Genomic DNA, 14,900 nt, shown 5'->3' with positions numbered 1-14,900 from the left:
AGCCAAGGCATCCCCACCACACAGGGCAGCCAGTGCTGCACACACATCCCCAGGTGAGCTACGCCTGTACCTTCCCAGTATTTTTTTAATTCTCAAATGATATTTGAAAGGAGAAAAAACATCACCCCTGGAATTTCCCCCTCTCTCTCTCTTCCCCTTTGCTCTTTTTCCAGCAGTGCCTTAATCTGTCCGGGGCCTCTTTCAGATCAAGGTGACACGGATGGAGCGCTCATCTGGTAACAACTAAACCACGCTTGACCGTTTTCACTCCCTAGACCTCTCTTACTGTCAGATTTTATAACCCGATTACTACAGACTTGGGTTAGATTCAGACAGATTGCCTACCAGCGAAAGGCTCAATATCCCATTATCAGATTTGTGAGCCCGCCATTCCTCTTCATTTAGTATGTAATAGAAAGTGTCAGTAATGTCCTGTGGACTTAGGCTTTAAAACGAGTCTTAACTATGTCAGTCAGATGTATGTATCAGGGGATGATACTCCACAGAATCATCTGCAGGACAACATTTTTAAAACATTTTTTATTTAAATATTAAATAAAACACATCGACTAATCATTTTGGTGTACACCCCTCATTTTAACATAATAAAATGATTGTTCAGTCACGATAAAAAATAAACTATACACCTTAATTAAACCAATCACGAAGTGTCTTTAAATACCCTATTGCATTGCAGTCTGCAGAACAGCACTGTCAGGATACCTACAAAAAAACCCAGACTTTTAAAATGACCTCTTTTTGCTCCAGCAATATTTTCAAAGAGGTTCTACAGCAATTGGAAAAGAAAAAAAAAATACTATGAAGGTAAAGTGCTTGTCATTGCTCAGGACAGGAAATAAAATAATCTGTGGCCTTTTGATCCATGGCATTAAACAAAACAAATATTGAAGAGGAAATTCGGCATTTTAAGCACGTGTGCGACCCCTCACAAAACTGAAGGCAAAGCTGCTGCTTTGTGATGAGCTGGCTTCTTCTTGCCCTCCTCTCCAGCCATCTCCATGCAATCTTTTTGGGGGGGTTGGGTTTGTTTTTTTTTTAAACCACTACAAATGAGCATGAGACTTTGGTGTTTTCTCTGCTGCAAGGCACCACTCATTAACAGAAATTCAACTCAAGCAATTTTCTCTCACTTTGAAGCTTCCAGACCACGTAGCAGCAGTGGTGAGCTGGAGATGCACCAGTATAGATACAACACACAGATAAAGAGGTTGTTTATGGAGAGCCACAGACAGAGCCACATGACATCTTCAACCCTTCCTACTCCCACCAATTAACCTGGTCAATCTTTGGCTTTTTTTCTTTTTTAAAAAAACCAAAACAAACAAAAAACCAAGTATCTATATTATTTGCAAATGTGTAATACTGCAGGTTGCAAGAAGCCACGGTGACTTGAAGGCACCCTGTGTCACGCTAGGGCGATGGGTCCTTTAAGCATTTTGACAGAATGCAGCTATTTTCTGACATTCGGATGACAGCTTCCAGCCAAGCTGGCTCGCTGTTTGCTCACCTGCTTCCAAAATATGAACGCCCTACCCAACTCATTTCTGTAGGAGCACAGTCTGCTCTCCCCTTTACACCTAAGCAGGACTTCTATTGATACCAACACAAGCCATGCTCTGCCTTGGGAGAGGAGCAGAGTTTATACCAGAAACACAATATAAGCATATTACAAAATATAAAAAATAACTACTGTTATATAGTCTTCTGCTTCCTATTTATATACATATACAGCATTAAAAACCATACGAAAAAACACTTATCTAATCCAAAACCTCATTTTGCTAATATGCTAAAAACAAACCAACCAAACACCCAAAGATTGTGCTGTTTTACTCACTTTTAATACAGTTTTGTTCAGAAATAGCTGTACTCCATTAGAGTAGAATTCCGTTCTAACCTATTCCTTTTGTCTTTGTCAGTATATAATTATAACCTCAATATTGCACATTTCCCCAAGAGTCAGTTCTGTTTGGACCCTGATAATGAAATGCATAAAAACATAATTAGCAGCGGAAATAACAACGTGCAGCACTAAGAAATACCCCTCAGGCCACTTTGTAGGCAACCTCTAGGAGGGCTTTTTAAAAAGAAAACCCTTCCCATCACCCCACCGCTACTAATGCTTCCCTCCTCAGTGCCTCTGCAAGAATATGAAAAAACTTAGTGTTTATAAAAAGATTCCTGAAGACTATTCAGACCAACAAAATCTATGCATGTGTGTAGGTGCGTATGTATACACACACACCCCACCCCAAAACAAACAACCCTGCAAAAGACCAGACATCATGCAATTTCAATCCTGATACCAAAGGGATACATTTTCAATAGATTACTTTTTTCTGTACTAATGAGAAGGGGACTTTTTTAAGCTTTTCAAGCTGATGTATCAAGCAAGAAGTTCACAGTTTTCATGTAAAGCAGACATATCTAGGAGGTGTGGAATGGGGATGTTGGTTCCTTTAAATAAAATGTGTGTTAACGGGAGGAAAAAAACACAAGAACAAATGGCAATGCTTCCATTTTTGTCTTCTATGAATGCATAATGCTGCATGCCAATGGTTTTCTGTTTATTTTCTTTAAAAGAGGTAATCATCTTCACAAACCCATAAATGAATATTGTGAAAAAGAGAGGCTCTGGTCCCTTCTTTGAAAAGCCTCTCCCTGCTGTGTCACCACTACTGACAGCTGCTAATCTTGCATAAAAGCAGAGCTGTATTGGTCTGACTTGAGTACAGTACCGAAGAGTTCTTCCCCAACCACATCCCTCCCTGTCCCCACAAATGCCCCACCCATCTTCCCCATCATTATTTTACCTTTAAAAAATTCAGTTTCTATTCATATTTGTTCAGTGCAAGAACAGTAGAAGCAAAAAGACATACATATTGCTTGTTTCAGTTCTATAAAGTTGCTAGCTTTCTGAGCCAGACAGCCTCTTCACATACTTCAAAATTTATTGCTTCTGAGAGTCACTTGTCCACACAACACCAGCCAGCCATGGACCCACACATGCCATGGAACAGCGGTGACAGTTCTTTGCAACAAGAGCAGCATGAGCTGTAGCAGCCAGAGCTCTCATTTGACCAGGACGAACTTCCCTAGCTGGTTGGAAGTCAGGTCCTCCATCTCACAATCCCCGTGCTGCAGAGTGACAGCATCATAGCTTGGAGACTGCGCAGAGAAACTCTGTTGCTGAGAGAAGGTGGCGCCAACTGGAGAGATGTTGCTGCTGATGTACAGGTGCGTGTCTAGAAGGTGAGCTGCTGAGGACACTGGAGACACGCTGACACCAAAGAAATGAGGTTGGAGCAGTTGGCTGTTGCCAGCAAAGGTCAGCTCAAATGAGTTCTCTCTTTGGAGCTCTGACAACAGAAGAGAATTGGATGCTTTGCAGGTACCTACGCTATCAGAGGAAGGGGCGCCATTTGTTGCAGATGTCTGAGAAGTCTGAGGACAAGCTGTCTGGAGTAGCTGGTGATGCTGGAGCTGGAGCATTCTGGACAAAAATCAAGGATGGAAAAGGTTAACTTGAATTCCTTCTTTCTTGCCCCAATCTCTGACCATAATTTCCCCTTTGTTTCCTTCTTTCTATCAAACCTCTCCTTACCCAGCCAGTACAACTAAAGCAAGCTGACCGTACCAGGTCGACATGTTTTCACGTGGCGTTTCCTCATGTCGAGAGGGTGACTATCACCAGTAAGTTATCTAGTCACCATTTGGCTTGCTAATAATAGATGTTCTAGAGACAACGTGTGCAGATAAACCGGAAACGCCATTTTCCATCTTGCTTCTATGGGAATGAAGAGGTGTCACCACACATGACATTTGAGGTCACTGGAAATGTGCCTCCTTTGTGGGCTGTAACTTTTCCAAATTACAAGGTCTCACTTCCTTGCCATGGGAAAATTACAGGAGGAGGCAGAGGAGGAAAGAAATCATTCCCAAAACTAACAAAGAAAAACACAGCTTGCAATGGGGAGAAGTAATGTTTTCCCCCACGGTACCAAATTGCTTCTCAATTCAGCGACCTCCAAATATTTGGACGCTGAGATTTTTAAGTGGAACCACATGTCCTGTGTTATGCATGCCAACACAGGAAGCCACAAAAGAAGCCAACCAGTTTATCTGCTGCCACACAGCAAAGATGGAGGATAGGAATCCCCAGTGACCAAACTCCCGGACCCCTTTTGCTGTGTTTACTTCTCCCTGCTTGCCCCTAATCAAAGTAAACCCAATGAAAAGAGTGAAACTCCTCCCAGCCAGCATCTCACCTCTGCTGTTGTAGCACCTCCTCCAGGAGGCTTCTTCCCTCTCTGCTGCTCCCGCTGCTGCTGTACATGCAGGTGTTCGGCTGCGTGTGTTGGAAAGGGCTCATGGCATTCCTTGCTGCGCGAGATGAGGAGGACTGACACACCTGCCGAGCAAAGCCTTTGATTTTATTCAAGCCGAGAAACCCCTTGGCTCGAGCATTCTTCCGCAGCTGCTGCCTAAAAGCCTTCAAGCCTGTGGGACATGAGGAAAAGAAATGCACTTTAATCCTCCTTAGCATTTGCCTAGGAGCCTCCTGTACAGATCAGCCTTTCTGGGCAGCTGCCTTCATTTGCGTGAGAACTGCGCTAGAAGAGAATGTGACTCTTCAGTTCATATTCACCCCTCTGCCTGATGGACAGACCAAAATTTTTGTAACGGAACAGGGTCTGGGACAGCTGCACCCTTGTGTAGACGGACACATGCGCAGCAAAGGAGAAACCTGACAGAAATCAGGATGTTGTGCACTCTATATTTTAGGAGGAAGGTGGAGCCTGCCATCACACTCACAGCAGCAGCAATATCTTCATGGGCAAGTTGAATCAGTATCTGAGAACCTCTTATCTAGGCACCTTCCTCACGTCATCCAATCCTGCCCCAGGGACCATGAATATAAGACGTAGAATATCCAGGTGGCTGGCCTCAGTCTAACAATAACATGAGCAAGCAAGTATCTCTGCACGCTACCCTTTTCTAGTGGCAGTTGGAAGGGTGCAATTGCCCAGCAATAAAGCAAGGAAGACATTACCTTGAGTTAATGAGGTATCAGATGCTCGTCTTCCTTCTTGGAAGCTGACAGGCAGGAGAGAAGCACCTCCCATGCAGCCCTGGACTTGTAACACCGGAGCGTCAGACTGGGAAGCTAGGAATGGCGACGTCATCCTCGCTGTGGCTGGGCTCCCCGTCATTATTTGACCTGCCAAACAGCTGCTCAGGGCCACTGAGCTGTCATTTGAAGATGAAGTAAGGCAGCTGTCTGAACTAGTTCCCTCTGTGGGGCTTGCAGAAGAGGAAATGACTATACCTAGGTAGGGGAAGGAAGGAGAGAAAGAACATTCCCAAGATGAGTACATGAAGGAACATGACATCAGAGCCTTCTGCTCACCTACACTGGCACTAATAAGCAGCTGCGAGCTGAAGAGGTGTCCCATAACTCGTGTTGTCACAGGGCCTGACTCCAGCAAGGGGCCACCAATGAATAACCAAAGATGGGGCTCCTGTACTGCCAGAAGGGCTCTGCCAGCAACTCCAGCACCACCAGGCTATGCTTGATCAGGCCTTCAGCATTTCCTCAGCACAACAGCGCTGACACAGGATTACTGTTTTTGTGAACAGCTTTGCTTGTTTGTTTAGTTCATGGGGTCTCAATGTGTACCCAATAGTTAGTTATGACCTTTTTTTAAAATTCAGGCACCCCCACCTCCCCCAGCACAACAGCGGAAGCAAGCAGAGAAGGGTTATCTCCTGCTTGTGAGAATGATCCCCTCTAAAGTGACCTAGATGCAATACAACAGTGCATCGCCTCTTCCTTAAGGGCCAGGCTTATCTAAGGGAAGACAGAAGTGTGGAGGGCAGAGTCCAGACCTCTCTTCTGGGCCTTCCTATCCCAGACAAGGTAAGATCAACACATACTCCCCAGGCATTTGTCCACTACGGCACTCCTTCTATGTCTTTTTCCTCTAACTACGGACACCCTTCATCTCTCCCAGACTTACTTACATGGAGGGGCATGCTGATAGAAATGAGTGGTCACTTCGGCCAGTGTGTGCCTCCTGCTAGTGTTGCTAGGGATGCGGATGGGGTGTTCATACTCCTTAATTTCATCTTCCAGCTCCTTCTCTTGCCTTACTTCTTCACTAATGGTGGTGTCCAGCAGGCTGTTGGGGGAGATGGAGCGGTTCCGGAAGAGCCCGTTGAAGTTGGGATCCACGGGAAAGAACACAGGCTGCAAAACATCAAATCACAGACTGAATGGTGTTTTGCTTATTTCTGCACTACCTTTTCATACTCTTCACAGCCCTGTGGCATGCCTTCAGTAGGCATATTGTTTGAGAGGCTACCATGACACCATGTCCAAATGCCAAACAAAAGATTGGAGGGAGAGAACAACAGAATCACAACCCCTGTTGTTTTGGATTGACAGAACACAGCTTAGCAGAGAACACCAACCTGTAACGGATTGCTCATGTCACAGTCCATTTCTGCCTGCAAGGATGGCTGAATCAGGCTCTGGGGTTGCTGGTAAAGCACAGATGATCGTAGGCTTTCACTAGTGAGACTGTCCTGAGGCATCTGGAGAGAGAGTGATGCACAGAAGCCATCACATACACCGCAGTTCCACATGACTTTTCAGATACTGGAGGCTCAAGGAATTTCAGAGCCACCTTCCGTGCAAGGTTTCTCCACGTACTTTCTATCAAAATTAAAAAAGTTAGTCTTGCAATGCCAACGCAAACACAAAACTCCTTCTCCTAAGCTAGGCTTTTTAACTGGAAGTACAATTTGAAAAGGCACCCAGAGCACACTTCAAAGGGGTTAGGGTGAGGAAAAGAAAAAGAATGTCAGAGAAACACACAAGCTGACCCATGGAATACTTCTGAGAATCCTACAGGGTATGTAACAAAGAATTGTAACCAATCCGTGCCTAAGAGGCCAAATTTCCATGAGAAGACTAATCTTCTGGCTCATTATTGACCCACACTGAGGGCAGAGTACTCTTTGGACCATGACCTACAGCTACTTCTCAGGAAACGGGCCATTAATATTCAATCAACCTCCCACTGAAAAACAGTAGGCTGTGTCCTGTCAGAGGGCACCAATATCAAAATTGATTTTCAGAAGCCTGACAGTTTCCATCTTCTATTTTCCCATAGCAAGGGGCAGAAAATGAGAGAGTCAATGGACACAGCTTCCCTGTAAGTAATGCAATTCCTTACCTCAGCATTGCTGATCTCGGAGCTCCTTGGCCTTTGCTGACGGCCAGTTGCTGTGCGACTCGATAGCTGACTGCTTCGATACTCCTTGAGGCGCTCCAAGAGCAGGTAATAAATGGCAGCAAAATGGTTGTAGCTGCTGTTTTGTAGAGACTAGAAGACATTGAAAGGACCCTTGAGTTACAGGTAACTCAGGATATAAGGAGCCAAAGCTCATCACTAAGGCCTCATAATGGCATACTCGAAAATAAGTAAAAACCCAGAAGGGCAGTGAAGATTTTACTACACCGTGACACTGGATCAAGGCCAGTCACTGAACGACATATATATGACTGCACTATTGGCATTCTGGTAGTCACTGAAGATGCGTCTAAGGGGCAAGCACTTCTCACCTCAACAGTTCTCTGCCTGTCGATGCCAAGCGTTTGCATGATCCCAAGGACCTGCTCATTGTAGTCACCCAGGTTGGAGTTGTAGTTTTGCATGGAGAAGGACAAAGACTGCTGCTGTTGAAGAGATGGGTCAGCTTGCATCCACTTGTGCTGCTTTATTTGGGAAATGGTTATTCGCTTGGTTGGGTCCACGACCAACATCCGTCGGATTAGTGTTTCACAGTCTGGATGACAGAGACAAACTCATGAGCAAGAGGCAAAAATAACAGCCTAGCCACAGGTCACTGCCAAGAAAACTTCCCAACAACAGTGTGTGATGTGTATGAAAATGGGAATTAAAGGTTTCTTAGCAGCTGACGCCTGGTCTGACTATCAGATATTCAAAACACCACAAGAGATGTCCACATACATTTAACTAAAGCAACACGTCACTACAAGAAATGCAGCTGTATTGGATACTGGCAGGTTTCATGTGGCCTTACACCTTGTAGGAGAGCTAGTTTTGAGTGGGTACGGGTTTAGTGATGTTACATCCACTTAAAATAGGTCAGAATTTAGTACAGAACCCATCGCATACAGCTTCCTGGTCCATATATACTGTTTACTTGTTTATAAACAGGGAATCAAAGCCATTCACCTATAGCCGGTAAAGGTCAGACTTCAAAAGATACTTTTCCCTTAAAGAGAGACGCACATTCACTTGTTTTTTAATCCAAATCAGAGTGAAGTGATAATACTCTTCAGTTCCTTTTTCTCACCAGACTGTTGGAGTGCTCAAGAAACAGTGCTAAGCCCCACTATTTCTGCTCTCCTTGACAGCATAGCCACACTGAAATATATCCCTTCTGCATAGTTCTAATATCTTAGAACTACGCTCATCTCAGCTTCGCAGGGTAGTCTCATTAAAATCCTGTTTTCTCTCTTTTGTGAGTGATTATTTCTCCAGCTAGGGTGTCAAGTATTTTTGTAATCCATAAAGACACTCTAAGAAAGAAGACGACAGTCTTTTAGATGCACCATAAAGCAGATCCCAGAAAAGAAAACGTATGCAACCAGCCCCTCAGCTATAAGCGCTGCCCTACAGAAATTACCAGCTACATAAACAGAAAGTGGCTGCCAGCTGCAAAACAAGCCCCACCTGTCATTGCCCCAAAAAGAACAGGACAGCTCACTCCTTTATTTGTAGCCCCTTTTCTAACATTAAGGATCTGAAAAAAGCACCTTCGGACATGAAGTAAGGGATGCGGAAACGCCCCTCCAGCACTCTTTGCCTCAGAGTTGGTAAATTGGGTCCATCGAAAGGCAGAGAACCACAGACAAGGACATACAGCACCACCCCAAGGCTCTGTCAATAGAAAACAGCACAGCACGTGAGTGACTCCAGTAGAAGCAATGATTTTCAAAGCCCACACACCCTCACAAAGCGTAAAATTAAATTTCTAAGGAACATCAAGCTCACCCATATATCAAGGTGAGGTCCTTCATATTCTTTGCCTTCAAAAACTTCTGGAGCTGCATAAGGTGGGCTTCCACACCAAGTGGAGAGGGGCTCTCCCGACTTGTAGAAGTTTCCAAAGCCAAAGTCTGGAATGAAGGTAAAAGTCTGGGGTAAGGCACGACTCAACCACACACTAATATTTCAGAAGTAGCAGAAAATGAAGAGAAGAGAGCAGATGTATTCTTTTGTTCACTGCCTATTCAATTAAGCTATTCTCTTTTGTCCAGAGGATACGTTCAGAGAAATATCAGTAATTTTTTTTTTATTTTCAGTTACCATAAATACACTTGCAGGATCATCCTAAGAAGCCTGAATTTGGCTCAATGCCTAGTGTTGTTTATAGAGTAACCATGTATTTCTTATTACCTGCTAACTTGATATTCATGTTAGCATCTAGCAGAAGGTTCTCTGTTTTGAGATCCCTGTGTACTATGTGGTGCCTGTGACAATACTCCACCGCTGAAAGAATCTGCCAGAACTTCTTCCGTGCTTCACTTTCACTTAAGTGCCCATTGGAGGTCAGATGATCTGCAAGACAGAAGAGGCATATGATTTAGAAACACCCGGAGGAAATTTTTCATAATCCTGCAGGTGCTGCACTCACTGTTTGACAGTTGACAACACAAACTCTGGATTTTTAATCAGAATATATATATTACTCAGGAATGACAATAATAAAGCCATGGCTCCTAAATTTAAAGAACTGTTAGCTCTGGCAGTAAGGACTTACCAAACATTTCTCCATTCTTTGCAAACTCAGTAACAATGTAAAGCATATCCTTTGTCTCCATAACCTGTGAAGACACAAGAGGACATGCTTAAAAAAATGCAGACCTCTGTAGTTTCATTCATTTTTCTAGGTGTATTCTCAAATATATCAGTTCAATTATTTCTTTGACGCAACAGCTGGCAGTGAAAGCATCTAATTTTGCACCACAGTGTTCTTTCCAAGCAAACTGATAATGAATAAGATAACAAATCAATGCTTATGTGACTACAACATACAATGGCTTCCCATGCCATTGTTCTTCTCACCATTACCATGCCACCTAATCTCCATAAGATAACTGATGAGAATTTCAATAATTTCATACACTTCCCTGAATTCCTTTTTTGTTAAAATATGTAAATATAGTTTTACAATTCATTTGATAACATTTTGAACATACAAAGTCACTTAAAGTTTATATGAAGTCTTTGTTTCAAGGTTAGCAGGTACTCAGATCAGGAGAGATATCTGCAACTTGGACAAATCAAGAAATAGTATCAAATACCCCTCTGCCATTTGGTATTGGCCAGGGACATGGCAAGCCTCTGATGCAAGTGACAATAGGCTGCTGTTTGTGTAATGGCAGAGCTTGATGCACATCAACAACTGTCAATATATTGCTCAGTGTTCACCTATCAATCTAGTATAAACTCCCCTTGATACTTGTTAATTTGTTCTGTTGGAGGAAAAAATAACTGAAAACTAAACAATGAATGAGAAATGCCGAGCATTTCCAAATTAATCTTCAGTTACTGTGGTACATCTTTCAAATGTTGCATTTCAGATTTTAAAATACACCGTTTCCTTGGAATTGGACTCTCAAGGAGCAGATATTTTGTTTGGGAAGCAGAAGGCTCACAACAGGTTAATAATCAAAAATGCTACTTCAGAGGCTGTAATTTCCAGGCTCCTAACATGTAACTTTTTTGAAGACTCTTGTCCTCCCCTCACTACAAGTACACACAGACACAAAATTAAAATAAACAGGGAGCAAAGGAAGAGAGGTTCCCAGCTTAAAAAAACTGAAGGAAAGTGTTCTGGGAAAGTTGCCATCTGGACGAAATTAAGACGCTGTGCTGAAACTAAAACAATGATGAAATAATACAAGAACACACACCCTACATTGGCATGTCATCTAATTCCATCCCTGCTTCTCAGTCTCCACCAAACAGGTAAAGCATCAGTTACAACAACAAAGAAAAGAAAACTTCACGGCGAAGAAATTATGGTCCACTACCAACGTCACTTGCTCTGTCAAGTGAGGTGGTTCAACTAGATGGTATTTAACCTGCTTTTCTAAAAGCTTCGAAATAGTATTTTCACCCACGTCATTCCACTGAAATGAAATCAACCAAACTGTTAGAATGTTTTTGTATATCCTATGCTGCCCTATGGGCAACAATGATGTCAGATGTTAACATAGAATAATTTTTGTTGTGATGGTTAATACTATAAATATCAAGCACTTCATGTGTGTCAACATCTTTAAAAATACTGCCTTGCCTAAGCACCTGCCTTACTGGCTCATCAGCCTTACACATTAATTAAACTATTAAACTTTTTTTTTTTTTTAAGCTAACAAACCCAACGGTAAAATTGCAGCTGATAATAGTGTTTACTACTGCACACGGACTTTCAGACCTGCTGCTTCGTCCATCTATTCTTCTCTCCCCCTTGCCTTTCTAGACAGGTCCAGACAGAGTGCAATACCTCATCTTCTTAAACCCACATGGCACTATTTAAGATGATTAAGAGGAATTTATACCAAATGCTAATTAGATTGATTATTTAGAATTTGCAAAGCAGTCCTTGCTCACTATACAGCTGTCATCCTGTTTTCTGCACAACACATTAATTTCTCCTTACTGTTAAAAATACCCATCAGTGAAGAAACTGAACAAATCTAAACGAAAATTCATGTTGTGAAACTCTACAAGGGGAAGGAGAGTTAAAATTCACTTTCAAAACTACACAAACCGGAACAGAATAACCAAATGGGTCTTTTTATGACATATTCTAAGATACCAACATTTACTGGCTTTTTCTTTTCTACTTAGATTAGAATTCTAATTCCTAGATCAGACTTCTACATAGATTTTCTACTTAGATTGATTTGGTTTAATTGTTGTTGATTTAAAATCCTTTCCATTTATGGCAAACTCAACTTTTGAGCTTTCTTCTTTACTGTCCTACATGAGTTTAAGTCTTCCTCTTATCAAAAGCACTTAAGAAGTTCCAGTCCTCTAAACTGGAAAAGCAGAGGAATTAGGAAAGGCAAGTTAGTAATACAAGTCCAGATAATCAGTTCCTGGATCTGAAACAAACTTCAGATAGGTTTCAATTGTAAATTTCACAGTGCACTTTGTCAAAAAGCTGTTCAATGTACCAGAGTCTTGTTCAAAGAATGATGAATTACTTTTAAAAAACTCAGTCTAAGTGTTTTTCAAAAAGTATTTCAATATGCATTCTCTCTGCAAATATTTGACGTAAAATCGTGCAAGAGAAAAGCACAAGCATATCTCACCTGCATGCTGCACTTCAAAGCTGACCTCTTACCTGGTATAGCTTGATAATGTGTGGATGATTCAAAAGCTTCATTATCTGAACTTCTCTATAAATCTTCTCCAGATTGCTTGGGTCTAACCTTGTTTTGTCAATTATTTTTATTGCAACCTGCAGATTTAAAAAAAAAATAAAACCGCAGGTTTTATAAAATAGGTACTCTTACTATTAAAGTTTCTTAAAAAAAAAAAAAAGACAACACCCAGCACACACACACACAAACTCACAAAATCCAAGTAAAGTAGCTTTTAAAGTATAGACTTGACAAAGCTGATTCTGTTTTTCTGAACTGCACAGAATTCATGACGCAGAACATTTTCATTTTTCTTTTCTACATCAAAGGATTACACATAAGGTAGTGAACAGAACTGCAGAAATTAGCACTGGACAGGATTCAGTAAATCTTTTAATCCATCCCAAGCCAGTGAAAAACAGATTCCTGCAACAGACTGCTTTCTACTGTAGTGACTGATGTGATTTTGACATGCACTACAAATGGAGATACGGTTGCGTGCCCATTAATAAATCATTTCTGCAAATAACACTGCAAGTTCTTTGTACCTGAAGTGAACACATCGAATGAAAAAATTAAACCTGTCTAAAGTCTTCAAAAGATCATTAATTTTTTCGACTCTTTAGCAAACTAAGACGAAGTAATTCAGTGAAGCTACCGTCACACTCGGAAATGTTAACTTCACATATATTCTTGCTCGCTTTTAATTTTACATGAACCCTGTTGAACACACCGGGAAAACTCGAAGCTCCTACCAAGAGCCACATCAACTGCTGGTGCTCAGTCACCACGGCGGGCTGAGCCGCCTGCACTTCGCAAAGCTCGATGCCGCTCTCCCTCCTCTCCAGCGCCAGCTTCCCTCAAGACGTGTTCAGGGCAGCCGGCCCGCCAAGCGGCAGGCCCTTGGCCCCCCTGTCCCCCCGCCAGCCTGCGCACCCACCTGCGTCTTGGTCACTCGGTGCCTGGCCAGCTTGACCACCGCGAAGTTGCCTTTTCCCAAGGTCCTCTCGATGTCGTAGAAGCCGACTCGCAGAGGCCGCTGCTGGGCTTGTCCGGCAGCCGGCACGGAGCTGTACTCTGACATGATCACCATGGCTCAGGCGGGTGGCGGGCAGCGCACGCCGTGCCTAGGAGGGGAGCATCCGCGCTGCCCCGGGGACGCGGGGCGCTCGCACCTGCACGGAGAGGGCACAGCACGCCCCGTCAAGCCGCGCCCGCCGCCGGACCCCGCTCACAACTCGGCGGGCTCTCCTCCGTCCCCACAGCGGAGCCGCGGCAGCGCCGGCCCCGCTCCCCCAAGCCCCGGTGCGCTCGGCGCTCGCTGCATAACTCGCCGCGCCGGACCCGCGCGCGCGCGTCGCCGCCGCCACCGCCCCGCGCGCCACTCTCCCCCCGCCCCCCGGCCGCCTCGCGCGGCCGTTGCCCAACCGCCGGAGCGGCCGTGGAGCCGCCGTACCTGGGCGGGCGGCGGGCGCTTCTCCGCGGCTGCCGGCGCCGGGCTGTGCCGCCTCGGCGGGGTGTGTGCGTGCGTGTGCGTGTGTGTGTGTGCGCGCGTGTGTATGTCTGGCGTGCGCCGGGGGGGCAGGCGGGAGCACGCGGGATGTCCCGGCCCCCTCTCCCCCCCCACCCCCCCGCCTCCCGCCACCCGCCGCGCTCCGCCGGCCCCCCTCCACGCACACCCCGCCCTCCCTCCCGCCTCTTCCCCCCGCCCACCGCCGAAAGCCGAGACGGGCCCATTGACGTCACTTTGACGCCAGAGAGACGCGCGCCCAGGCGCGAGGCTGAAGGAGAGCGAGACACCGGGCCGTTGCCAAGGAACGGGCGGTGCTGACGCGCGCGCTGATGGAGCCGTCGCCCGGGAGACGGAGGGGCGGTGACGTCAGGGCAGAGGGAAGGAGGGGGCCGCTGGGTCTCTTGTCGTCCCCCCCGCCCGGAGCCGGGGGGAGCTCTCTGCTGTCACGTGACGCGTCCCTTCTCCCGGCGGGGTCGCCCCCTGCCGGCGCACCCGCCGCCCGCGCCAACCGCTGAAGCGCGCGGGGCGCCGGCAGCCGCCCACCGTCCGGTGGCCGCCCCGCCGCGCCGCCCGCCCGTCCCCTCGGGGAGCTCCTGAGCGCCCGGGCCACCGGCGGCAAGACGGCCGCCGCGGGCAGGGCTTGCCCCCAGCCGCGCTTGCCCCCAGCCGCGCTACCCTGCCGAGGGCCCGGCGGAGATGTGGAGACTGCGAGCGCCGCGCTAAGCCCGCAGGACGGAGGGAGGCACCTCGCCGGCGCCAGCGCAGCCCTGGTGACCGCCAGGCCCCCGCTAGCCACATCCCCGCCAGCGACACAGCCCCCACGGTGTGCCGGAGCCCTGCACCCGCCGGGGCTGTGCGGCCACCGACGGCGGGACTGTCCCGCTGGCAGCGTGT

The 14,900-nt window shown here is 45.8% G+C and overlaps 1 protein-coding gene across 1 annotated transcript; it reads right to left on the bottom strand.

Annotated features, from left to right (window-relative positions):
* Positions 1–543: 543 nt before the first annotated feature.
* On the bottom strand, positions 544–14,108 carry SIK1 (salt inducible kinase 1). Its single transcript, XM_065638458.1, has 14 exons — positions 13,950–14,108; positions 13,434–13,668; positions 12,475–12,591; positions 9,880–9,943; positions 9,516–9,677; positions 9,111–9,235; positions 8,873–8,996; positions 7,652–7,875; positions 7,263–7,412; positions 6,496–6,618; positions 6,046–6,271; positions 5,075–5,350; positions 4,290–4,521; positions 544–3,514 (listed from the first exon to the last, which is right to left on the bottom strand). Exons 2-14 carry the CDS (start codon positions 13,584–13,586, stop codon positions 3,094–3,096), a joined length of 2,397 nt encoding a protein of 798 aa, XP_065494530.1. The 5' UTR covers positions 13,587–13,668; positions 13,950–14,108; the 3' UTR covers positions 544–3,093.
* Between the last annotated feature and the right edge of the window lie 792 nt (positions 14,109–14,900).

This window comes from Caloenas nicobarica, chromosome 1 (genome assembly GCF_036013445.1).
Source record: "Caloenas nicobarica isolate bCalNic1 chromosome 1, bCalNic1.hap1, whole genome shotgun sequence".
NCBI lineage: Eukaryota > Metazoa > Chordata > Aves > Columbiformes > Columbidae > Caloenas > Caloenas nicobarica.
The sequence above is the reverse complement of the archived record's forward strand: the minus strand, read 5'-3'. Positions and strand labels throughout refer to the sequence as shown.